Source organism: Oncorhynchus masou, chromosome 6, assembly GCF_036934945.1.
Source record: "Oncorhynchus masou masou isolate Uvic2021 chromosome 6, UVic_Omas_1.1, whole genome shotgun sequence".
Classification (NCBI taxonomy): Eukaryota; Metazoa; Chordata; class Actinopteri; order Salmoniformes; family Salmonidae; genus Oncorhynchus; species Oncorhynchus masou.
The window spans coordinates 79,670,772-79,697,706 of NC_088217.1; the positions used below are offsets into that span (position 1 = coordinate 79,670,772).

The 26,935-nt window shown below is 45.0% G+C and overlaps 2 protein-coding genes across 2 annotated transcripts in view; both read right to left on the minus strand.

Annotated features, from left to right (window-relative positions):
* Positions 1 to 1,792: 1,792 nt before the first annotated feature.
* On the minus strand, positions 1,793 to 14,595 carry LOC135542744 (sodium/myo-inositol cotransporter-like). Its single transcript, XM_064969917.1, has 2 exons — positions 14,514 to 14,595; positions 1,793 to 4,965 (listed from the first exon to the last, which is right to left on the minus strand). Exon 2 carries the CDS (start codon positions 4,716 to 4,718, stop codon positions 2,604 to 2,606), a length of 2,115 nt encoding a protein of 704 aa, XP_064825989.1. The 5' UTR covers positions 4,719 to 4,965; positions 14,514 to 14,595; the 3' UTR covers positions 1,793 to 2,603.
* A 9,424-nt stretch (positions 14,596 to 24,019) lies between these two features.
* The window catches only part of LOC135542745 (prostaglandin F2 receptor negative regulator-like), a 55,843-nt gene continuing 52,927 nt past the window's right edge, over positions 24,020 to 26,935 (minus strand). Inside the window, exons 10-11 of the mRNA XM_064969918.1 lie at positions 26,567 to 26,872; positions 24,020 to 26,469 (exon numbers count right to left, since the gene is read on the minus strand). Of these exons, the coding sequence (XP_064825990.1) occupies positions 26,306 to 26,469; positions 26,567 to 26,872 (470 nt within the window). The 3' untranslated portion in view covers positions 24,020 to 26,305. The remainder of the gene's footprint in view (positions 26,470 to 26,566; positions 26,873 to 26,935) is intronic.

Here is a 26,935-nt window from a genome sequence, read left to right on the forward strand (position 1 = left end):
GGTCCTCCAGTATCCCCAACTATGAACATTTGTATTGTAACCCTGGGCAAGCACACCTGATTCAACTTGTCAACTAATCATCAAGCCCTCAATGAGTTGAATGAGGTGTGTTTGTCAAGGGCAACAACGAAACGGTCTATTTATTTTAGCAAAGACACTGCTGTAGACTACTCTCAACCAATGCACACTCAAACCATAGAAGTGACCGGTGTCTTTGCTCAAACTGCCTGCATTCTCATTCAACAACTAAACGCATGATAATTCTGGATAATTCAAACATGGAAGGACAAACCACAATGTCACGGTTGCTAGGAAATGCCACCACGACGCTCCACCTTGAGTACACAAACAGTTTCCCGGCTCTCCACTTCCTCAAATGGATCTGAGAGGCTAATATCAAACACTAACATCAGAGCTAAACCAAGTCAGTCTCACTTTATTTGGGTAGTTGCTTGCAGATAGATAATCATCTTTGGTTGGCCATTGGTTTCGGTCCGGCTGCTATGGATTCGCGTATGTGACACTAAATAGGCCAATATAAATAGTAGCCTACACAACACAGTCAAAGTTGTGGAAACATGTTGTGGAATGTGGTTAAACTAACCCCAGACTTCTAAACAGTGAAAAGGGGAGGAGTCATGTTACTGATGTTTCTCCACTACCTGCCTGATGGCCTGTTTTCTTCTTTGGTGGTTTCGGAGTCACTGTTAGTTAGCTGGTTATAATCCTTGTTTTCTGGATGCTCTTCTTTCACTCATTTTACCTTCATGTTGCAAAAGATCAAGAACATACCATGAACTATGATGGCTGTTTACACAGGCAGCCCAATTCTGTTACTTTTTCACTAATCTGTCTTGACCAATCTGGAAAAGATGTGATGTGATCAAAAGACCAGTTAGTGTGTGGGGAAGGATCAGAATTGGGCTGCCTGTGTAAACACAGCCTATATGGCACTGAACCTTATATGAATTAAAACTATTTGAGAATGGTGGGCTATGAGTGACAATGAGGACTAGGCCAGCAGCAAAGTAGTGCTCACTCCCATACCAGTCCCATACTGCTGTTTAACCAGGTGCTCCTGTGCTGGTTTACACACATCAGTGGCTCCCTACAGACCAGACCATGGTGTCCATCTTGGGTCTTTTCAGGACACTGGTTACCCACTGGGCTATTTCTGACCTCAGGCACACCAGGACACTGTGGGCTGAGGGGGATGAATACACACAGGACTTATTTTCCTGCAATACCACCACTAACTAACTCCCTTTCTTGTATTATGCAAATAGTCTGACAACAGGAACGTGCTTGGGCTAATACTGTAACATTCATTTGCACCTTTTTTGACTCTACCACAGAAAGTAGTACCAATTCAGGCAGTACTATTCCATTACAGGGGGGACTTCTTTTAATAGTGTTCCTTTAGATAAGGGGGTTTCTATGTATTCTATATCTAGGTCAGGTAGAGAGTAGCGTAGCTGGCAGCATGAAACCACAGGCAAAGATGGACAGTTTCTGTTAATGTATTTGAAATACTTATTTGAATTCAGAGTATTTTGTCATTTGACTTACACTGGGCTGAACTACAATCCAATGTATTTTGTATTTTCAAAATACTGTAATTTGGATTGTCAAAATAAAAAATACTTTTCTATACGATTTTGATAGCGGTTCACATTTTGTGACCCCTCCTTCACCCTGCGTTGGTATCAGAAGTCTGATAGCACTATGGTGTGATACAATTGTCTGCTAAATGAATTAATGAATGTGTTTGTCATCGGCAAGGACTTGGGAGTTTTATTTGGGATTAAAAGAAAGGGAATAGAGCTAAGCACAGAGCTAGGCATAGTCCTAAAGGAAAACCTGGTTGTCTGCTTTCCAACAGACACAGAGACAAATCCACCTTTCAGCAGGACAATAGCCTAAAACGCAAGGCCAAATATACACTGGAGTTACCTACCAAGACGATATTGAATGTTTGAGTGCCCTAGTTACAGTTTTGACTTAAAATCAACTTTAAAATGGCTGTTCAGCAATGGTCAACAACCAATTTGACAGAGCTTGAATCATTTTTAAAAGAAGAAGAATGGGCAAATATTATACAATCCAGGTTTGCAAAGCTCTTCGAGACTTACCCAGAAAGCTGTAATTGCTTCCAAAGGTAATTCTAACGTGTATTGACTCAGTGGGTTGAATACTTATCTAATGAAAATATATTAGTGTTTAATTTTCCATTTAACTTGTGAATTTTTTCCCACGTTGACATGAGTATGTAGTGTAAATCGTTGACAAAAAAAATGACAATTACATCTATTTTAATCCCACTTTGTAACAACATTTTGAAAAAGGTCAAGCGGTGTGAATACTTTAAGGCACTGTACCATACGAAATTTAACATTACATACTAGTCTATCCCTGAGTCCATGTTGGAGTACCACCAAGGTTAGACATTTTTGTTCTAGCCCAGCTCAAGCACACCTGATTCACTGGACTTGAACTTTTGGGGTGGCGTAAGAAACACAAGTTAAGAAACACTTCTTTAGATGTCACATGTAGACATATTACATATAAACTATATTGTGTATGTCACAGGTTGAGATCCCCTCCTACAGAGAGAAGTAGATGAAGAGGAACACCCCCACAGAGCAGACCAGCACCAGGCCCATGTTGAGGATGAGTCTGGTTCTGGGGGTCTCCTGGAGCATCTCCTGCAAAAGCCTCTCTTCCTCCTCGGCTGATCTGGGCCGGGTCTTAGCCGGTTCCTCCTTAAACCCACAGAACCACTCTAGAACCCTCACACACCTCCCCTTCTCCCCTCCTACTCCTCCACAGCAGACCACCCAAGGCTTTTCTTGGTCTACTGCCATTCCGGTGCTTGAAAAGGTCGGGTGGCCGCCATTTTGGAGATTAGATGGAGCCTCCATATAGGATAAAGCCTCCACCCCATTATGGAGGTCTTTGGTCGTCTCCTTGTCCATGCAGCCGTTCCCATTGACATGGGTCTCAGTTTGGGGGTTCAGCTTGCTCATCTCCTCGTCTCTCTCTATGTTTAGGGTTGTGTTTCCTTGGCGTAGCCCCCAGAAGGTAGTGGTGCGGACCTGCTCTATGCTGGGTGGAGGGGTGCAGAGGCTAACCACCACAGCCACCAGGCCTGAGACCCAGAACAGCCCGGCTGCCACGTACATGAAATGGACGTCCTTGACAAAAGATGGCCGCTCATCCGGCTCGTCGCAGTGGGGCTCTCTGTAGACGAACGCAAGCACCAGTCTCGTGGCGCCCAACGCGAACCCCACTATGCCACCCCAGAACGCACCAGTCTCGTTGCAGCGCCGCCATAGGACGCCCAGCAAGAATAGGGCAGCGATGGGCGGGGTCAGGTAGTCAGACACTTCCTGGATGTAGTAGAACATCTGGCCTCCCTGCATCTCGATGATGACAGGAACCCAGGCGATGCTGATAACCACCATGAACACCACGAACACACGTCCCACCACCATCAGCTCCCTCGACGACGCCCGCTCCCGTGCCATTTTGTAAATGTCCAAGGTGAAGATGGTGCTGGCGGAGTTGAAGATGGAGTCCAGGTCGCTCATGAGAGCTGCGATCATCACCGCCATCATCAGGCCACGCAGACCCAGCGGCATGACGGACATCACCAGGCGGGGGTAGGCGATGTTAGAACACCCGGCCCTGGATCCACACACCTCCATGCAGTGTTCTGGGCTGATACACGCCAGCTCATCTGCAAACAGGATGCGGGAGATCATCCCGGGAATGACGATGATGAACATGGGCAGGATCTTGAGGAAGCCGGCCATCAGTGTGGAGCCTTTAGCGTGGGAGATGCTCCGTGCGGCTAGCACCCGCTGGACGATGACCTGGTCGGCACACCAGTACCAGATGGAGGCCGGGGTCTGGCCAAGGAGGAAGCCCGGCCAGGGGAGGTCCTTGTCCAGCGGGCCCCTTAGGATGCGCAGGGAGTCGGGCTTGGGCTCCACGTGGCAGGAGGGGATGTAGGTGAAGTTGGAGGATGCTAATATTGCTGTGATGTTCGGTCTGGCTTCCATGTACTTGGTCCGCACCCCTTCCAGGCCACCCACTTTTACCAGGCTAATGGCGGTTAGGCATAGCGCGCCGCCAATCATCAGGAACGCCTGGAGGGTGTCGGTGTAGATCACCGCAACCAGGCCCCCTGTGACGGTCAGCAGCGCGGTCACAGTGATGAGGAGGATGATGGACAGATAGAGGTTCCAGCCCAGTGACTCCTGGATGAAGAGCGCTCCGGAGTACAGGTCCACAGAGAGCTTGGTGAAGATGTAGAGCAGCAGAGAGAGAGCAGCGAAGTAGACCTTGAGCCGTCGGCCGCCGAAGCGCTTGGCCAGGTACTCTGGCATTGTGTAGACCCCAGAGTGGATGTAAACAGGAATGAAAACCCAGCCCAGGAGCTGGAGGAGCAGGAGGGCATTGAACTCCCATGCGGCGACTCCGAACCCGCTGGCCGCCCCGGACCCTGCAAGGCCAATGAAATGCTCGCTGCCAATGTTGCTGACGAACAGAGAGGCACCAATCATAGCCCAGTTCATTGATCGGCCGGCCAGGAAGTAACCGCTCACAGTGCTCCGATTGGCTTTCATCATGGCGAAGAAGCCAATGGCAAGGACCAGGATGAAGTACAGCACCACAACAACGATGTCAGCCGCCTCCATGGTGGTGGGAGCCATCTTGGATAATACTTCTAAAGACAGTTATTGAGGAGTTACGTGATATGGTTGCTAGTGATCAGTACCCTTTCAATTTAAGTTCCAGTCTTTCAGTTGATTATGAGAGATTCTAAGACACAATGCTGGGATGCTGCAGGCGAGTCTGGTCCAGTTCAGGTCTTGGTGAGGTATTCCCACAGCAAGGCACCCTAAGGGTTGAAGGGGAATACTGGAGGTTTGAGGTAGCAACTCATCTGTATCGATGCCCCTACAATAGAGCATAAAAACACAACAGATCAGGGTTGGAAAAACCAAAGAAATAGCAGGTAAAGATAAACTGGTTGTGAGTTGTGGCAAAAGTCTTTTAATTAAGTCGTGGCTGGGTCCTGGCAAGGACATTGGTTTTGCTGACTTGGTTGGCCACTAAAAAACCTCAAAAGCTATAAAAGGGTAACGGTGAAAAAGGCATCTGGGAACCACTGATCTATAACACATAGCTAACAGTATAGTCGTACGAGTCTTGTATGAGTTTTGCACAGTTCAATGGGTGCATGCATACTTACCCCTACCAGTCCCACCCTCACGCTTTATAGCTGTGTAAACAATCATCCAATTTTAACATGCAGTAGCTGGAGCTTCGTGTGTCAGATTGGTGTACATATTTGTGGTCGTCAGGTTTGACTCAGATTTATGTCAAATAGTTCCATAGGGTCTCGTTTGTTCATCTGGGTTATTTTGAAGAGATGCATGTCACAAAGGGACGGATGTGTCTGAGTTATTGTACGCCCAAATGTGTGCTCCTTCCACAACCAATAGCTCTGGTGTGTTTGTGGGACAGTCAAAGCCTCGCAGGGCTATGGACATAGGGATGTGTCTGTTACTGACATTCATTCTAAATGTGTCCAGGCAAAGCCTCGCAGGGCTATGGACATAGGGATGTGTCTGTTACTGACATTCATTCTAAATGTGTCCAGGCAAAGCCTCGCAGGGCTATGGACATAGGGATGTGTCTGTTACTGACATTCATTCTAAATGTGTCCAGGACAGGGCTATGGGGATGTGTCTGTTACTGACATTCATTCTAAATGTGTGTCAGGGCATGGACAGGGATGTGTCTGTTACTGACATTCATTCTAAATGTGTCCAGGCAAAGCCTCGCAGGGCTATGGACATAGGGATGTGTCTGTTACTGACATTCATTCTAAATGTGTCCAGGCAAAGCCTCGCAGGGCTATGGACATAGGGATGTGTCTGTTACTGACATTCATTCTAAATGTGTCCAGGCAAAGCCTCGCAGGGCTATGGACATAGGGATGTGTCTGTTACTGACATTCATTCTAAATGTGTCCAGGCAAAGCCTCTATGGACATAGGGAGGGCTAAATGGACATGGACATAGGGATGTGACATTCATTCTGTTACTGACATTCATTCTAAATGTGTCCAGGCAAAGCCTCGCAGGGCTATGGACATAGGGATGTGTCTGTTACTGACATTCATTCTAAATGTGTCCAGGCAAAGCCTCGCAGGGCTATGGACATAGGGATGTGTCTGTTACTGACATTCATTCTAAATGTGTCCAGGCAAAGCCTCGCAGGGCTATGGACATAGGGATGTGTCTGTTACTGACATTCATTCTAAATGTGTCCAGGCAAAGCCTCGCAGGGCTATGGACATAGGGATGTGTCTGTTACTGACATTCATTCTAAATGTGTCCAGGCAAAAGGGCTATGGGAGGATGTGTCTGTTAACATTCATTCTAAATGTGTCCAGGAAAGACTTGACAGACAGTAAAGGTGAATAAGTTAACCCCAAGCGAAAGACTTGACAGACAGTAAAGGTGAATAAGTTAAGGACAGTTTTGAACGATCACTAATTCTGATCCAAACTTTCCAAAAGTGTCATTAAGGTTCGTTTTTATCTCTGGCTTTATCTGGTGATTCCAGAATTATAGTTAGACAGAATATATGATTGATTAGCAGTGTTGAGGAGTAGTGAACTACACGTAGTTCTACCAGTAATTTAACTACATTTACTATATAGTAATTTAAATTACTACATAGTAAATGTAGTTTACCACTACCCTCCTGAAAAATGTAGTTAATTCAAATGTCGGTAGGGTTTTCAATAGTTAATTACTTTTGTGCCATGTAACGGTGTAGCTAACTACTGAAACTACACTATTTTTTAATGAGTGAAGTAGGCAAGAATTTCCTTTTTCTGAATCAGACCTGCCTAATTCTCACTTGAAACATAGTTTATGTGTTTAATAGTGATGGATTCTGGGTTCTGACTCAAACTTGGAATAGTGTTAATTATCAGGTATCCTATTGGAATATTGAGTGCTATAGTCTAGGGTCTAGACCAGAAGTTAATGGTTATCTGTAGGAGGAATGAATATGGTGGAGGCAATTAAGCTTGGAATGTATTGAGTAAAGGAAGGGCAATCACGAGGCAGGCACTGATAAAGATGAAGAGATGTGGTTTAGTGAGGAAGGGGGCCGAGGTCAGACCAGGTCATATTAAGGGAGAAGGACAGTTTATGGCCGCATCACTTACATCTTTATTGCTAGGCAGGAAATTAATGTTTAGAGAGAAGGAGGACGTCACCCAAATTGGGGTTTATATACTACCACTGGTGGAACCATGTCTTTGTCTTATGCAGCTGTATGACCCAGTGGCTGAATAAACTTGGTTTGAGCTTTATGAAGCGTCCGTAAGTTTTACTAGGTTCATTTAGAACCTAACAATAGGCTAAATTACACATTCCGTAAACATCGGACTCCAGAATGATCTGTTCTTGCAATTTGTAGTCTATGACGTTTCAGATATACATATGAGAAGTTTTCAAAGTAGTTTGGATGTAGTGAACTACTTTTTCAAAGCAACTTTAGTTAAGAAAACTATATTTTTCTTAAGGGTCTCTTTAGTATAGCTTAATTTCTTTGAGTATGAAGTAATTGTTAGCTTGGTAAACTATATTGTCAGAGAAGCTTCCCCAACACTTTTGATTAGAAGCACCCCAAGTCCCCTAGACACTGGAACTCATTGGCTGCCTCAGGACACCATGTGGGAGAGATGCTAGCAGGTATCGGAGGCCTTTATTTTCAAGAGGACTTTGATGTATAGTTAGAGTTTCTGGGAGTTTCTTTTTGAGTGCAAATTTATGTGAAATAATAGCTTTTTCTAACCAGTGTGTGAAACCTATTATTGCACGTGTGCTTTTGCAGTGTTTTTCACAATCAAGTGTGAGGAAGCACTCATTAAATGGGTGAGAATGACACAAGTGTGACCTATTGGCATGTTTAACCTAAGTAGCATTTCTATTGGTTAATTGCCTGGTCCCGTGATATAAATTAAATACACTGAACAAAAATATAAACGTAACATGTAAAGTGTTGGTCCCATGTTTCATGAGCTGAAATAAAAGAACCCAGAAATGTTCCATACGCACAAAAGCTTATTTCCCTCAAATGTACACAAATTTGTTTACATCCATGTTAGAGAGCATTTCTCCTTTGCCAAAATAATCCATACATCTGACAGGTGTGGTATATCAAGAATCTGATTAAACAGCATGATCATTACACAGGTGCACCTTGTGCCAGGGGACAATAAAAGACCACTATAAAACGTGCAGTTTTGTCACACAACACAATGCCTCTCATGTCTCAACTTGAGGGAGCATTCAATTGGCATGCTGACTGTAGGAATGTCCACCAGAGCTGTTGCCAGATAATTGAATGTATATTTTTCTACCATAAGCCACCTCCAACATTGTATTAGAGAATTTGGTAGTATTTCCAACCAGCCGCACAACCGCAGACCACGTGTAACCACGCCAGCCAGGACCTCCACATCCGGCTTCTTCACCTGCGGGATTGTCTGAGACCAGCCACCCAGACAGCTGATGAAACTGTAGGTTCTGCAAACACTGTCAGAAATCATCTCAGGGAAGCTCATCTACGTGCTCGTCATCCTCACCAGGGTCTTGACCTGAACGCAGTTCAGCGTTGTACTGGACTTCAATGAGCAAATGCTCACCGTTGATCGCTGCTGGAAAAGTGTGCTCTTCATGGATGAATCCCAGTTTCAACTGTACCGGGCAGATAGAGTGTATGGAGTCGTGATGGGCGAGTGGTTTGCTGACGTCAACGTTGTGAACAGAGTGGGGTTATGGTATGGGCAGGCATAAGCTACGGACAACGAACACAATTGCATGTTATCGATGGCAATTTGAATCCACAGAGATACCGCGACGAGATCCCGAGGGCCATTGTCGTGCCATTTATCAGCCACCATGTTTCAGCATTATAATACGCGGCCATGTCGCAAGGATCTGTATACAATTCCTGGAAGCTGAAAATGTCCCTGTTCTTCCATGACCTGCATACTCACCAGACATGTCACCCATTGAGCATGTTTGGGATGCGTGTTCCAGTTCCCACCAATATCCTGCAACTTCGAACAGCCATTGAAGAGGAGAGGGACAACATTCCACAGGCCATAATCAACAGCCTGATCAACTCTATGCGAAGGAGATGTGTCACGGTGCATGAGGCAAATAGTGGTCATGCCAGATACTGACTGGTTTTCTGATAATTTCATCATAGGTACACTTCAAATATGACAGACAAAATGAGGGAAAAAAAATCCAGAAAATCACATTGTAGGATTTTTAATGAATTTATTTGCAAATTATGGTGGAAAATAAGTATTTGGTCACCTACAAACAAGCAAGATTTCTGGCTCTCACAGACCTGTAACTTCTTCTTTAAGAGGCTCCTCTGTCCTCCACTCGTTACCTGTATTAATGGCACCTGTTTGAACTTGTTATCAGTATAAAAGACACCGGGTCCACACCCTCAAACAGTCACACTCCAAACTCCACTATGACCAAGACCAAAGTGCTGTCAAAGGACACCAGAAACAAAATTGTAGACCTGCACCAGGCTGGGAAGACTGAATCTGCAATAGGTAAGCAGCTTGGTTTGAAGAAATCAACTGTGGGAGCAATTATTAGGAAATGGAAGACATACAAGACCACTGATAATCTCCCTTGATCTGGAGCTCCACGCAAGATCTCACCCCGTGGGGTCAAAATGATCACAAGAACGGTGAGCAAAAATCCCAGAACCACACAGGGGGACCTAGTGAATGACCTGCAGAGAGCTGGGACCAAAGTAACAAAGCCTACCATCAGTAACACACTACGCCGCCAGGGACTCAAATCCTGCAGTGCCAGACGTGTCCCCCTGCTTAAGCCAGTACATGTCCAGGCCCGTCTGAAGTTTGCTAGAGAGCATTTGGATGATCCAGAAGAAGATTGTGAGAATGTCATATGGTCAGATGAAACCAAAATATAACTTTTTGGTAAAAACTCAACTCATCGTGTTTGGAGGACAAAGAATGTTGAGTTGCATCCAAAGAACACCATACCTACTGTGAAGTATGGGCGTGGAAACATCATGCTTTGGGGCTGTTTTTCTGCAAAGGGACCAGGACGACTGATCCGTGTAAAGGAAAGAATGAATGGGGCCATGTATCGTGATATTTTGAGTGAAAACCTCCTTCCATCAGCAAGGGCATTGAAGATGAAACATGGCTGGGTCTTTCAGCATGACAATGATCCCAAACACACCGCCCGGGCAACGAAGGAGTGGCTTCGTAAGAAGCATTTCAAGGTCCTGGAGTGGCCTAGCCAGTCTCCAGATCTCAACATCATAGAAAATCTTTGGAGGGAGTTGAAAGTCCGTGTTGCCCAGCAACAGCCCCAAAATACCAGCAACAGTGTGTGAAAACCTTGTGAAGACTTACAGAAAACATTTGACCTCTGTCATTGCCAACAAAGGGTATATAACAAAGTATTGATAAACTTTTGTTATTGACCAAATACTTATTTTCCACCATAATTTGCAAATAAATTCATTAAAAATCCTACAATGTGATTTCCTAGATTTCTCATTTTGTCTGTCAAAGTTAAAGTGTACCTATGATGAAAATTTCAGGCCTCTCTCCTCTTTTTAAGTGGGAGAACTTGCACAATTGGTGGATGACTAAATACTTTTTTGCCCCACAGTATATATACACCTGTTCTGAAAGGCCCCAGAGTGTGCAACACCACTAAAAGCAAGTGGCACCATGAAGACCCAGGTGCTCTCCAAACAGATCAGGGACAGAGTTGTGGAGACGTACAGATCAGGGTTGGGTTATAAAAAAATATTCAAAACTTTGAACATCCCACGTAGCACCAGTAAATCCATTATTACATTTTTTTAAGAATATGGCACCACAACAAACCTGCCAAGAGAGGGCCGCCCACAAATTCACAGACCAGGCAAGGAGGACATTAATCAGAGGCAAAAAAGAGACCAAAGATAACCCTGAAGGAGCTTCAAAGCTCCACAGCGGAGATTGGAGTATATGTCCATAGGACCACTTTAAGCCGTACACTCCACAGAACTGGGCTTTATGGAAGAGTGTCCAGATAAAAGCCATTGCTTTCAGAAAAATAACCAAACACGTTTGGTGTTTGCCAAAAGGCCTGTGAGAAACTCCGCAAACATATGGAAGAATGTACTCTGGTCAGATGAGACTAAAATTTAACTTTTTGGCCATCAGGGAAAACACTTTGTCTTGTGCAAACTCAACACCCCGAGAACACCATCCCCACAGTGAAGCATGGTGGAGGCAGCATCATGCTGTATGGATGTTTTTCATTGGCAGGGACTGGGAAACTGGTCAGAATTGGAGGAATGATGGATGGCGCTAAATACAAAGAAATTCTTGAGGGAAAATCTGTTTGTCTTCCAGAAATTTGAGACTGGGACAGAGGATCACCTTCCAGCAGGACAATGACCATAAGCATACTGCTCACGCAACACTCAAGTGGTTTAAGGGGAAACATTTAAATGTATTGGAATGGCCTAGTCAAAGCCCAGACCTCAATCCAAATGAAAATCTGTGGTATGACTTAGATTGCTGAACACCAGCAGAACCCATCCAACTTGATGGAGATGGAGCAGTTTTGCCTTGAAGAATGGGCAAAATCCCAGTGGCTTGATGTGTCAAGCTTATAGAGACATACCCCAAGAAACTTGCATCTGTAATTGCTGCAAAAGGTGACTCTACAAAGTATTGACTTTGGGGGGTGAATAGTTATGCACGCTCAAGTTCTCAGTTTTTGTCTTATTTCTTGTTTGTTTCGCCACAAAATATTTTGCATCTTCAAAGTGGTATGCATGTTATGTAAATCAAATGATACAAACCCTAAAATATTATCAATTTTAATTCCAGGTTGTAAGGCAACAAAATAGGAAAAATTCCAAGGGGGGGTGAATATTTTCACAAGCCACTGTATCATGGATAAATTGGGACTGACTGATCTACAAATAATATGAAGTAGTTATTTATGAGTAATTATTTTTATTGATCAGTCAGTAGGCAGTCACCTGCAATGTTTAACAAGCCCTATGTGCAGCTGCCCACAGGAAGTGATCCAGTACAGAGGCATGTTGGATCACTGTTTGCTGAAAGCTTATTATGGCAGGCTGATACAATTGAAGAAAGTACATGGTAAACAGAGTTTGTGCTGTAATTGATTAAGGACGCGTTCCTCTGCCCAGGCGTTGTTGACGCATGCCAGATCTTATAATTCTTGAATAGATTTTTTAAGAATCAGTAGACCACATGGTTGTGTTCCCCTGCTCAGGCATTGCATCCACCAACCAATGGTTGCGTGCCACGTGATCGACTGACAGATTGCTATAACATGTGATGTGGTTAGTTGATACATAAAATACCTGTCCAGGCGTTGTAAGATCTGGTATGCGTCAGCAACGTCTGGACAGAGGAACACGCCCTTAGTTAATTACAGCACAAATTTGACCTGTCTTAGCGCTGAAGATGGACACCTGTTTGCTGGGCTGCGTCGCTTCCTGTGCCCCTTTTTGTTTGGTTTGGATGATTCTGATTTTAAGTAGCATGGTTTTTAAAGAAAAGTTAATGAGAAAATTTTAATTTCCATATACAATTTAACTGAATAGAGTACCACAGTACGAGTCATAATACCCATAAAACCTAGCGGTTAAACAAGGAAATGTTTCCAATCGTTTTTCCACCATTCATTTTTCCAACGAAACACAGCCCTTATTTTAAGTGTTCCTAAAAATGTCCTAATGAGAAAAATGAATGGTGGAAAAACAATTGGAACCATTTTCCTGTTTGACCACTAGGTTTAATGGGTATTATGACACCTCCACTGTGGGGTTCTATAGTGAAACCATATTGAGAATGTGTCAGAACTGAGAACTTGCTTAAACTGATTGAAAACCTTGCCTTACCATATTTACTTGCAGGATAACCATAAGTGACAGACAGTAAAGATTAATAAGTTAACAAAATGTTTGAACAATCATTTCTTATCCAAACTTTGCACACGTGTCAATAAGGCTCATCTTTCTCTCTTGCTTTATCTGGTGATTCCAACATTATGATACAGTATTCATAATGTTTCTCTAAAGACTGGAGAGTAATCTAATGTATGGTTGAAGCGCATGAAGGTCCCTAGACACTGGAACACTCCATTAGAACGGTGGAAATTCCGTGCGTAAAGTGAGGTGCACTAGCGCACAATCCAGAAGTGGTCACTAGACTAACAGGTTTAAGGTGAACTAACAGGTTTCAACTCATTTTTCAGGTGAATGTGTCACTTTCCACCTTGTGACATTTGATGTAGCATCAGCTGAGTCTGAGCCACCGAATGCGCAGTTGTGGAGCAGGGACCATTTTAGTTTCATGGTCTGGTGTTTCTTTGTGCCCTCATAGGTTTTGCAGTCTCTCCCATCGGTGGGTCTGAGTGCAGGTGAGGAAGCCAGTCTCTCCCCTTCTGGTCCGAGAGACACTCACTGGCCTGTAGCATGTTAAGGTGCCTTGTGGGTGAAGGCTAAATTGCTCTAAGGAACTGGTTGGAGGTGTGTGGTCTGGTGATCTGAGGGCAATGTGCCAGCAATAGAACAGGTCAACACCACTATGGGAGCCCTGGCTGCCTCAGGACACCATGTGGTAGAGTTGCTAGCAGGTATTGGAGTCAATTTTTCCATAGGGACTTTGTTGTATAGTTAGAGTTTCAGGGAGTTTATCAATTTGTGTGTGAAATATTTGCCTTTTTTAACCAGTGTGTAAAACCTATTATTGAACATGTACTTTTGCAGAGTTTCACTATCAAGTGCAAGGAAAAGCTCATTAAGTGAGTGAGAATGTCACCTGTGACTTATTGGCACGTTTAACCTGAGTAGCATTTTCTATTGGTTAATTGCCTGGTCATGAACTAAATGATAGTATTTAAAACTATTTTTTTTCCCAGGCAGCTGCCCACATGAAGTGACGCTATCCCGAGGCATGGTTAATCGTTGTTCGCTGAAAGCGTATTACGACAGGCTGATATGTTTGGTGAGAGTACAAATGGAGACTGTGTTGCGAGGTTTGCTACACTGACTAAATCTAAATAGACACCTGACTGATGGGCTTGCTGTGCCTCTTTTTGTTTGAGTTTGATTTTAAAGTAACGGTAACGACATCGAAATTAACATAACTGAATTGTGAAACCAAATTGAGAATGCGCCAGTACTGAGAATGTGCTGAAACTGATAGAAAAGCATGCCTTACAAAATAAGTCACTTTTGTCTGCTTCTAACTTCACGCTGCCTGCTCAACTAAGACCTAGAACCGGTCACTTTCCACGTGACAAACGCACCACTGTTTAGTATTGTTTTACAGTCTGACTCCATAATATAATTATGACATTGCTTGTACTTACCATTTCCAGCTGCCCTTCTCTGACTAATCTCTCCACCGGACTCGCGGCATCAATCACGCTCCTTCCTAGGCAGGTAGAATAGGTGTATTTTTTTTCACAGGTTGCATTCCAGATTTGGTTTGACAGCATAGTGCCATTTCTATGAACACGCCCCCTACATTGCCTATGGCGTAGATGCACGCTCTAGCCTCAAGTTTTCGCATAATTGGCGACGGATTTATTAGTCGCTTTCCAACCAATTAGCATTTCCCCATCAGATGTTCCCATCAAATTGACTAGTTTATGTGAAGTCTGCGTGACGTGCACACAAGTAACTTTCGCAGTTAAAGTCCCATTTCCGGAATAAATAATTAAACAAGTTTAAATAGGTTTCCATTGCATTTTCAACTCTACTGATGCTTTTGAAACTAAAAATGTTGCATTATGTAATGCATGTGCGCGCTAGCCAACAACTCATTCCGAGATTTCTTGAATCCTTTTACGTGTGTGTACTCGTTAGATACTTTACTGCAAGGTTAGGAACTAACATAAGCATTTCGCTGCACCCGCTATAACATATTCTAAACTGTCTACTTGACTTAACGTTGATTTGATGAAGTTCTGCAAGCACTTCCTTATACGTCTATATGACTTGGAAGTGTGTTTGTGCTCTGGAGGTCATGTGCACACTCCAGGGGTGCAACGCCTTTGGCAATCGATAGTTCCAAAGATGCATGAAATTAAAACACTTTCAGGGGTAGGCTACATCATTCTTCAGTTAGCCCTGCACATTATATCCTATTGATTTTTCATAAAAGCCCTACCTGCAGCCAGCGATGACACACCAGCCCATGTTGTTGCTCTATTAGTTAATAGTTCATGTGGAACACCCTCATTCCCTCTAAGGGCTTAATCACTAAACCAAACATCCTTTTAATTACGTTTGTCATTTAGCCGAGGCTCTTATTCAGAACGACTTATAGGAGCAATTAGGGTTAAGTGCCATGCTCAAGGGCACATCAACAGATTTTTCACCTAGTTGGCTCAGGATTGTCTGAATAACAGACTGACTGGATACTTTAACCTCCCCACGTCTACCTTTGACTCATTCCTCTCTGCCTCCTTCTTTCCACTCCTCTCCTCTTTTGACCTCACCCTCTCACCTTCCCCCCCTACTCACAAGGCAGGCAATACGCTCGACCTCATCTTTACTAGATGCTGTTCTTCCACTAACCTCATTGCAACTCCCCTCCAAGTCTCCGACCACTACCTTGTATCCTTTTCCCTTTCGCTCTCATCCAACACTTCCCACACTGCCCCTACTCGGATGGTATCGCGCCATCCCAACCTTCGCTCTCTCTCCCCTACTACTCTCTCCTCTTCCATCCTATCATCTCTTCCCTCTGCTCATACCTTCTCCAACCTATCTCCTGATTCTGCCTCCTCAACCCTCCTCTCTTCCCTTTCTGCATCCTTTGACTCTCTATGTCCCCTATCCTCCAGGCCGGCTCGGTCCTCCCCTCCCGCTCCGTGGCTCGACGACTCATTGCGAGCTCACAGAACAGTGCTCCGGGCAGCCGAGCGGAAATGGAGGAAAACTCGCCTCCCTGCGGACCTGGCATGCTTTCACTCCCTCCTCTCTACATTTTCCTCCTCTGTCTCTGCTGCTAAAGCCACTTTCTTCCACTCTAAATTCCAAGCATCTGCCTCTAACCCTAGGAAGCTCTTTGCCACCTTCTCCTCCCTCCTGAATCCTCCTCCCCCTCCCCCTCCTCCCTCTCTGCAGATGACTTCGTCAACCATTTTGAAAAGAAGGTCGACGACATCCGATCCTCGTTTGCCAAGTCAAACGACACCGCTGGTTCTGCTCACACTGCCCTACCCTGTGCTCTGACCTCTTTCTCCCCTCTCTCTCCAGATGAAATCTCGCTTCTTGTGACGGCCGGCCGCCCAACAACCTGCCCGCTTGACCCTATCCCCTCCTCTCTTCTCCAGACCATTTCCGGAGACCTTCTCCCTTACCTCACCTCGCTCATCAACTCATCCCTGACCGCTGGCTACGTCCCTTCCGTCTTCAAGAGAGCGAGAGTTGCACCCCTTCTGAAAAAACCTACACTCGATCCCTCCGATGTCAACAACTACAGACCAGTATCCCTTCTTTCTTTTCTCTCCAAAACTCTTGAACGTGCCGTCCTTGGCCAGCTCTCCCGCTATCTCTCTCAGAATGACCTTCTTGATCCAAATCAGTCAGGTTTCAAGACTAGTCATTCAACTGAGACTGCTCTTCTCTGTATCACGGAGGCGCTCCGCACTGCTAAAGCTAACTCTCTCTCCTCTGCTCTCATCCTTCTAGACCTATCGGCTGCCTTCGACACTGTGAACCATCAGATCCTCCTCTCCACCCTCTCCGAGTTGGGCATCTCCGGCGCGGCCCACGCTTGGATTGCGTCCTACCTGACAGGTCGCTCCTACCAGGTGGCGTGGCGAGAATCTGTCTCCTCGCCACGCGCTCTCACCACTGGTGTCCCCCAGGGCTCTGTTCTAGGCCCTCTCCTATTCTCGCTATACACCAAGTCACTTGGCTCTGTCATAACCTCACATGGTCTCTCCTATCATTGCTATGCAGACGACACACAATTAATCTTCTCCTTTCCCCCTTCTGATGACCAGGTGGCGAATCGCATCTCTGCATGTCTGGCAGACATATCAGTGTGGATGACGGATCACCACCTCAAGCTGAACCTCGGCAAGACGGAGCTGCTCTTCCTCCCGGGGAAGGACTGCCCGTTCCATGATCTCGCCATCACGGTTGACAACTCCATTGTGTCCTCCTCCCAGAGCGCTAAGAACCTTGGCGTGATCCTGGACAACACCCTGTCGTTCTCAACTAACATCAAGGCGGTGGCCCGTTCCTGTAGGTTCATGCTCTACAACATCCGCAGAGTACGCCCCTGCCTCACACAGGAAGCGGCGCAGGTCCTAATCCAGGCACTTGTCATCTCCCGTCTGGATTACTGCAACTCGCTGTTGGCTGGGCTCCCTGCCTGTGCCATTAAACCCCTACAACTCATCCAGAACGCCGCAGCCCGTCTGGTGTTCAACCTTCCCAAGTTCTCTCACGTCACCCCGCTCCTCCGCTCTCTCCACTGGCTTCCAGTTGAAGCTCGCATCCGCTACAAGACCATGGTGCTTGCCTACGGAGCTGTGAGGGGAACGGCACCGCAGTACCTCCAGGCTCTGATCAGGCCCTACACCCAAACAAGGGCACTGCGTTCATCCACCTCTGGCCTGCTCGCCTCCCTACCACTGAGGAAGTACAGTTCCCGCTCAGCCCAGTCAAAACTGTTCGCTGCTCTGGCCCCCCAATGGTGGAACAAACTCCCTCACGACGCCAGGACAGCGGAGTCAATCACCACCTTCCGGAGACACCTGAAACCCCACCTCTTCAAGGAATACCTAGGATAGGATAAAGCAATCCTTCTCACCCCCCTTAAATGATTTAGATGCACTATTGTAAAGTGGCTGTTCCACTGATGTCAGAAGGTGAATTCACCAATTTGTAAGTCGCTCTGGATAAGAGCGTCTGCTAAATGACTTAAATGTAAATGTAAATACTGTCCACATGTCGTGGACTGTCACCTATGAAACCCCCAGAAGCACTCACTCCCTGAGTGACAGACATGTAATTAGTAAATATCTTATTAGGCTGCCCATTACCCTGATGTGGACCAGGGATGTGGCAGTCATTTTCTGCAAAGACACCATGAATATTACATTTTTCATCCCTTAAATCACTGCTTGTGGTATAAAGAAGGCTACTTAATTAAAACATACTTTGAAGTATAGCTTTTACTGAAGTTTGACAATCGACTACTTTTTCCACCACTGTACTTAAGTAGGCTACGTTTATTTTACGTTATAGCAGAAGCTCGTATTCGGAGCAATAACAGTTAAGTGCCTTGCTCAAGGGTTTACCAACAGATTTTACACCTACTCATCTCAGGGATTCAAACCAGTAACCTTTCAGTTACTGGTCTAACTCTTAACCACTAGGCTACCCCTACCTGCCAGATACTTACAACCAGATACTGGGTGACGTTCACTTTCACTTGAGTCATTTTCTATTAATTATGGTATCTTTACTTTTACTCAAGTATGACAATTTGATACTTTTCCTCCCTGCTAGCCGTGATCCTTGAGACGTCCGTTATCGCTTAACTTTACCATTTTAAAATGTAAACTTCAATGGGGTCGGGCCGTTCCATGGATCCCGATAGCACAGACCCTGATCATTGCTGGCTTTGACCAAGACAGCAATTTTCCCTAGAGCTGTGTGTGTACATCGCAGAGATCCATGCAAAAAACTGATTTTGATCAAACTGTCATTCACGGAATTGATGTGTGTGAGTTTACCTCATCAAAATAATGCACTTTTGCTTCAATATTAGTAGCAGCTACAAAGTATGAGCCAATTTTGTTGTGTGTCCTCTGCCAAGTGGTCTGGACCTTTATTGCGCTAGAGGCAGAGTCCCGTGGGCTACCAGCAGGGTCGCTGGTTCAATCAAATCCCACTCTGGCTCTTTGCTCTTAATTGCTACAGTTGTACTGTGTAAAGACAGGCTTTACATTGCACCCAAGGGCATTATAATCTGCAAATGCATTGACAAATAAAACCCTGATGATCTTTGGAAATCTTTCTTTGAGCTTTCTGTCCATCAAGCATTGTATTTGCTTTATCTTACAGTTTTCTCATCAGTCTTGGTGATTGTCAGATGGTGATTTTGCAACATTCTATTCTAAATTGCAGATTTACTCATAACCAGGGTTAGGGTTGCTATGTAATGAAGGTCTGATGTAGTGTCTAGACACTAGGTGGCAATGTTGCATTTCTAACACTATAAAATGCAGATGTCAAACCTTAAATGTCACTGAATGCATATACTGGTAAATCACTTTGAAATGATAACACTTTGAATGGAGCAGACAGGAAGCACAAACCACAAACAGGAAGATACTATTTTTAACTTAACACGGTTATTCGGTTAAGGAAGCTAAATGTCTGTGGAATTGATAGAGATCTGTCTTTAAGGTGAAGAATAGTGAGCCAGTTGTTAAAGGTGCTCCAGTCCATAGAATTAGAATAATAGAATGTACATCAACCTTCTTATGATGGTCCAAAGGTCAGCCATGGTTTGCCAGTGCTGTGATAGTGTAAAATAATGAATTTGAATAATGTATCTGCACGGAATGTTTATTCGCTAGCTAGCCAGACAATTTTAGAGGAATGATTCCGTAAATACTTAAAATTAACTGCCAATATTCAAACAATGCAGTCAATCCACAGCCATACTGTCTGAAATCAGTTGATGATAGGACTTACTGATATTGCATCATATCATAGAACTCACAGCTTTCCAAAAAAACACCTGTTTAGATATTTTAGAGGCTATTTATACACAATGTGTATAAACCCCCAATAAAATACATTTCTAATTATATAACAATATTTTAGGTTGACAATTCTATTACACAATTTGATATTTTTTATTTCACCTTTATTTAACCAGGTAGGCAAGTTGAGAACAAGTTGTCATTTACAATTGCGACCTGGCCAAGATAAAGCAAAGCAGTTCGACACATACAACGACACAGAGTTACACATGGAGTAAAACAAACATACAGTCAATAACACAGTATAAACAAGTGGTAAAGGGAGGTAAAGGCAACAAAAAGGCCAAGGTGGCAAAGTGAATATAATATAGCAAGTAAAACACTGGAATGGTAGATATCACACGCCTTACTTTTATTTTCCTGCATAAGTCAAATCAGCATTATGCTCTACTGCCATTCATTCACATTAGAATGGTTTGTTTTTCTCCCTGACCAATGTGGCTGCAGTTTTAACCCCATTCTGAAACTTTTATGACATAGCCCCTTGAGTAATGTAATAGGATCTCTATGCTCCAGTCACTCTCCAGCCCAAACAACTGTTTCCAGATCAGAGCTGTTCATTTCAAGGCTATTGTCAAGGTAACAGGTCACGTCGCCACTGCAGACAATAGAAATAGAATACCTATGATCTTCTAGAATTGTAGACGATTATAGCTAGAATAGAGTGATTCTAATTGCTACATATGTTTTCCAAACTCTGACAGGCAAAGAAAAAGATCAACCAAAAGGTCACAAAACTCTAAAGTGCCCAATTGTAACCATGGAGATGAGAATATTTACATTATACCCCAACCTTTGCCCTATGGGAAAAGTGAAGGAAGAGAAGAAGGAAAGAAAGAACAGAAAAGTTGATTCAACATGGACTGTATTGATTCTCAGTCTGGGAAAGGAAGAGACAAAAGCTTTTGACCTGAATGAAGCCAGTCCAGAAGTAATTTCCTACACTGTTAGGAATCTTCTTTAGCCTCGTTTGTGTCACAGACTAGTTGATTCTGATAACTGATTGATTTTTAAAAAGACACACAGCCTACACTACAGTATTGTATTCTTAAGGACAAAGTTCTAAAATGTACAATTAGCTGGGCATTTTAGCCAGTCATTTGACTTGTGTTATCCAGAGGGACTTAACATAAGTTTATTTAAATAAGGAGCCTGAAACCCATCGTCAATACTAACATCCTAAATCCCTCTTCACAATGGCAGCGCTAGACTATAAGATTCTCCAGGATAGGCATTCCTAATGCATGTATGTGGTGAAACAGGAGACTGATGAGGTTGGAAAGAACTTTGTCCTCCCTCATTCTGTTCCTTAAGCCAGGCAGAGTAGTTCTACAAATGGTGGGGGGATTGAGTCAGGCAGAGTAGCTGTGTGTGTAACAGAGGCGGGACTGAGGGCGTCTTATTGTCTGGAGACATTTGATCTGTTCACTGACCTAAGGAACATAAAGCTTAGACTTCTCTCTGTTAAAACAGCTGAGACTGCCGTAACCAGAGAGAGATCGAGGGATAGAGAGAGAGAGAATGGGACAAAGAGGGAGGGAGGAGGAGATTACATGAGTTACATATATATCCTGATGGAAGTTCTTTACCCTTTAGGTCAACAAACAAAAACAGCCATTAGATTGCAGCACTGAATTATTGAAAGCAAATTCCTGGTAGGCATCCATCCACCATATTGCTTTCAATCACCGTGTGTTTTCAGACCAGAACACGAGGGAGAGCAGGAGACGAGAGGAAGCCACTTTAGGCTATTGAGATGCATCCTTTAGGCTCTCGTCTGTCACAGCGTCAGATCAGTGGTTGTTAAGGAAAGGAGAAAAACCAAGGTATCTATGACAGTGGAATGGAATACGACCACAGAGGCCCTGCTGTGTGTGTAGGATGTATGGGTATGGGGTTAATTCAATATTCGGCCATTCTTCACCGAGCCATCCTGAGCATCTTGGAGATGCAACACCACAATGCCAGCAGCTGTATGGCAATGCGAGGGGACCTGACCTAAATAGCTCCATGGGGCTAGCATGCATAACAATGGACTAGATCAGGGTTACCCACACTCGGTTCTGGGGCCATGTTTAGTTTTTTGACATAGCACTACACAGCTGATTCAAATAACCAACTCATCAAGCTGGGAGGCCCCAGGGCCGAGTTTTGGAATCCCTAGATTAGATGACCGCAGGCAGGGCCTTAATGTAGGCTGATTGAAGGCTAATAAAGTCTGCTCCACGTTGGCAGAAGTCTCTGTGGCTCCGTCCTGTGTTTATTATAGTGTCTGTATGGCTGTGCTAAATCAACATGAGCAGAGCTAATAGGCATTACAATGTTAGTCACTCAGAAAGATGGCTATGCCAGCATGGATGGACAAACGGGGTGATGCAGTCAGAGCTGATGGTATATGTGTTCTTAATTAAGGGTTAGAGGTCAGGGGTCAGGGATACTTAGTGATGAGAAGCATATTGGTGGTTTTAGAAAGGGTCAGGTTTCAGTCCCCTCTAGAATGATACAACAGACAGAATAACTAAAGGGCTTCAATGTAGCTTCCCGCAGGCTGTGAGCATTCATAGAGCATACATAACAGGTTATGACAGCCGTATGAACGGATCTATAAACAGCCTTAGAAGCACACCAGCAGCCGTAGTGGCAGAGGTTAAAATACTGCAAGATAATCAGTGAAGATGTATATGGATTATGGGAGGGAGATATTGAACCAAATGGCCATGTGACTGAAATCCAATCAATTTTCACATCCATGGGTTGTGTTTGTTTGATTGATTTCATTTCTATGAGCCAGGGCCTCCTGAGTGCTGTGACAGTGATGGGTGAGGACACAGAGGAAGTTGGCACAGAGGGACGGTCACCCTGGAGAACACACACAGCCTTACAAGGACAAAGCATGCTCCAACCAACTCCTAGAGTATGACACTACTGGAGGTGTGTGTGCGCAAGTATTCTGTGTGTATAGTATTGACAGAATATAACTGTGGATAGGGGGAAACTAAACATAGATATAGGTTACGTGTGTGTGTGTGTGTGAAAAAGAGCGTTTGGAGGTGGAGGCAGATCAGATATCACACCCCCAACTTGTTCCCCCCCCCTCTGTAGACAGTTGCCATGGCGAGGCGTTGAAGAGTCATCGCCACATTCCGGTGCATGGCTCTCCCCTCTGGACACTCGCCTCCTCTCAAGTTTAACATTTACTCTAGGGTGTGTACTCATGCAGTCCCCTCCTGCTGCTGCTGAGGAGCTAGAACAACCAACATACCAGAATCATTAACCTGTACCTCACGGGCGTCAAACTCATTCCATGGAGGGCCTAGTGTCTGCAGGTTTAGTTTTGTTCCTTTTAATTAAGCCAGACAAGGTGAGGGGAGTTCCTTACTAATTAGTGACCTCATTTTCATCAATCAAGTACATGGGAGGAGCAAAAACCCACAGACACTCAGCCCCTCGTTGGAATGAGTTTGACAAGGGATGTACATGGTTTAAGAAGCAGGATTTGATTAGGCTTAAGCATATCACACAATTGACCACATTGCTTAATTCTAGCCAATTGCAATCAGACCAACCTGGCCACCCAGGTCTAGAGTTGTTGTAAACGGTTGTTCTGAGCCATCAGGCCCAACCAACAGATCCCAGAAATGATATGTCTAATACAGGAACCACCAATGAGGATCAAAGAAGGCCTTAAAGGATGTGACCAGATGAAACACAGACACACTCATCACCAGAGGGGGCATGGAGGATACAGCACCAATATCTGGGTCAATCTTTTGAAAGCGAGAGGAAGATGGAGGGAGAGAAAGAGGGGAGAAGAGAGCAAGAGAAAGAAACATTTAGGGAGTAAAGGAGAGTGAGGGATTAAGAAAAACCGGTGTGAAAAAGATAGAGGGGAAGAAGAGAGAACGTGAGAGAAGGTGAGGAAAATGACTCACTGGGAGGCTGACAGTTCTAAACATAACACTCATCTGCATTTGTAATTGAGAGAGAGAGCGAGAGAGGACACAAGCTATTCCCTGAAGAACAACAAGAGATGGAGGGAAGGAAGGAGGGATACAACAAACCAGCTTCAGTCGTGGTACTGTTATAAAACATTTATTCTGGCAGAAATATTTGAAGTTTTTCAGAGGCCTGGAAGCAGAGGCGAATCATAAAAAACCCTGATTGATCGTTACCCAGAGAAACATCGGCACAGAATAAGATATTCATGTCAGATAAAAATCCATATTGGGCTTTACAATCATTTACAAAAAGACTTAGAAATCTATTTCAAATTACAAAAAATAAAATGACAGTAAGGATCTTTAAAAATAACTTGTGTTTTGTGTTGGTTGTTGTCCTATCGGTCTGTGGTTCTAGACTTTAGGGAAGTTCTTCGAATAGATCTTGGATCAGCTTCCCCAAGTCCAAACCTGAACTAAATAATTACGAGGTTGCACACAGAACAGACCTTGGGTCAGTGCTTAGGGGCACCTTTCACCCACACAGTGGGACAGTTCGAGGCCTGATAACAATACTATAAAATGCATCTTTCCTTCAAGTACATGTCTGATCTCATACAGATGTATGGCAGCTGATAGCCAAGGTTCCACTACACATCTTTCACCAATCCAGTCATGTCAGATAAGGAAGGATACAATTTCTAAGTATTTTAACAGGGCCCTGGTTTATTGATTGGCACACAGCAGCTCTTCTCCCGTCGGGGGCGCTAGTGAGTTAAACCAGGTCAGATCCCAGAGCCAAAGCCCCAGTTGGTACCTGGCCAGAACCTAGATACAGCTGGTGCCTCTCACAGGGTTACATTGGCAGTGTGTATACAGGACAGTGTGTGTGTGTGTAGGGTTGTATGTGTGTGTGCAGGAGGAGTGTGATTTTATTTGTAGATGTTGGGGTACATGGCATTGGGTAAGAGGAGTGCTCCATCAGGCAGTGTGTTTACTGTTGTTGTGCATGTCAGTATGTTGAGTGTTGGCAGTATATGGAGCGTGTGTATAGACAGGGTAGCATTTCAGGGGTGGTAGTTGACATCAGGTACAGGACCATTCTAAAAAGGCCTTCTGGGTCTAGGTTGGGGTAATTAGCAGAGGGTAGGGCTGGTCTTTGTCACTGGGCAGAATACTGCTGGGCCAACCACTAACCCCAGGAACACACACAACAGCCCTGAGAGCCCCAGCCTCAAACACAGCATAGTCCTTTCTATGGACACACAGCTATTGTACTGTACCAGAGACAGGGGAAGAAGACTCCCTAAGGGACTGGGCCCTACTAAACTGGGAGGTGACATGGAGATTGCTTTCAGGAATGTGTTTGTTAACAGTTCTCTCTAATCCTTCTCCATTGCATTCCAGGGGTCTATCTCCATGCTCTGGCTTCCTCGTCCCGTCTTCTTTGCTTCATCTGCACTGATGTGAATGAACCGGGTAGGCTTCAAACATTATATTGCTTAGATCCATCCTGTGTTTATTGATCAGTGCAGATGAAGGAGAGGGGACGAGGAAGCCACTTTGGGACTCTTCAGCTAGAGCCAGGCATTGGCTGGGAGTGTGTGTGGAGCACTGCAGGTTCCACGCATTAATCCAGTATGCTACCTATATAAACAATGTCTCCCTCTGACTGTGTCAGTCCATATAATACCACTCCTCTCAGTCACCACCACTAGTCCACTCTTATTGGCCAGCTTGCTCCTCAACCTGCCCCATATAAACGCTAGGTCCAACATAACATCAATGTCCTTCACAGTGGGGGTAGCACCAGTGTCAGTGTAGGGGGTTACAGCAGGTGAGCTCTGGGTCCTTAAGTGTCTTTCACTCGCTCTAGAGGAGAGCCTCTGAGGTCATCAACGTGCACCAGGGAACCTGGCTAGTTGCTGTTGAGTTACTGAAATGACATCTCACCAGGAACAGGGCAGGACAAAACGGGTAAAGTGGCTCTCTTTCCCAGCCTCAGGTGTGGCAAACAGCACAAATATGGTACACACACATCTCCATTTAAAAGCAGTCTCATTTCAAAAACTAGTGATGAGGACAAACGTAGACAAAGTCCACTAAGGTAGGAATACTCCAGGGCTGTTTTGTGCAATACCTAACATCAATATGTTCACATAGGCAGACTAGATATCCTGCACTCTTCTTTAGCAGTTGATTCAGTTCAGTGTTTTTTTCCCCTCTACAGCTCCATAGTAAAATGTCCTATTGTCTCTCCTCCTCTCCCGTTGGTGCTCTTAAAAGCTCCACGGAGCGCACCCGAAGGGCTGTGATTGGTCAATTGTCTGCCGTTGCCGTGGTCATGTGCCGGCGCGGTAACGTGCGCGTGCTGGTAGTTCATCAGCTGGAGAAGCGGTGGTCGCTCCAGCGGGCCTGTGCTAGTCAATCCATCTCCAGGTCCATGAGTTTGTTGCGTGAGCGGGGGGTGTGTGTGGTGTTGCGGCAGCAGCAGTGGGCACAGATGAAACCCAGGAGGAGAGAGAAGAGCCCCACGGACACAGAGGCTACAGAACCGTACAGCAGAGGCAGCTTCAGAGAGTCCCACACTGGAGGGAGACAGAGAGACAGAAAGTGTTAGTTACTGTACACACACACACACACACACACACACACACAACACAACGCCCCCCCATCCTTACTCACTGGGGAATCGTACAGTGAGGAACACCCTGGTAGAGGTGAGTTCTGCCCCGTGTGTCCAGGCCCCTGTGGAGGCAGACAGGTACCAGGGCGTGGCCTGGCAGTGGTACTCCCCGCTGTCGCTGTCCTGGGTGGCGTGGATGTTCAGGGCGTAGGTGTGTGTGTCTGTGCGCTCCAGGGACACGTCACTGCTGGCGTTGCGCGCCTCCTTCTTGACCAGACCGAAGCGGTCCACGCTGGCCAGTAGGGTGCCTTTGTTCCCCCCTCTCAGCCGCGTGAGGTACCAACGCACCTCGTAGGACAGGTCATCTGAGCAGAGGGAGGAAGAATTCTATTAAAACCACTTCATTGGGTTTATGTAATAGAGCTAAC

Coding starts and splice junctions, on each gene's coding strand:
- LOC135542744 (XM_064969917.1), bottom strand. CDS start 4,718: ATGGCTCCCACCACCATGGAGGCGGCTGACATCGTTGTTGTGGTGCTG.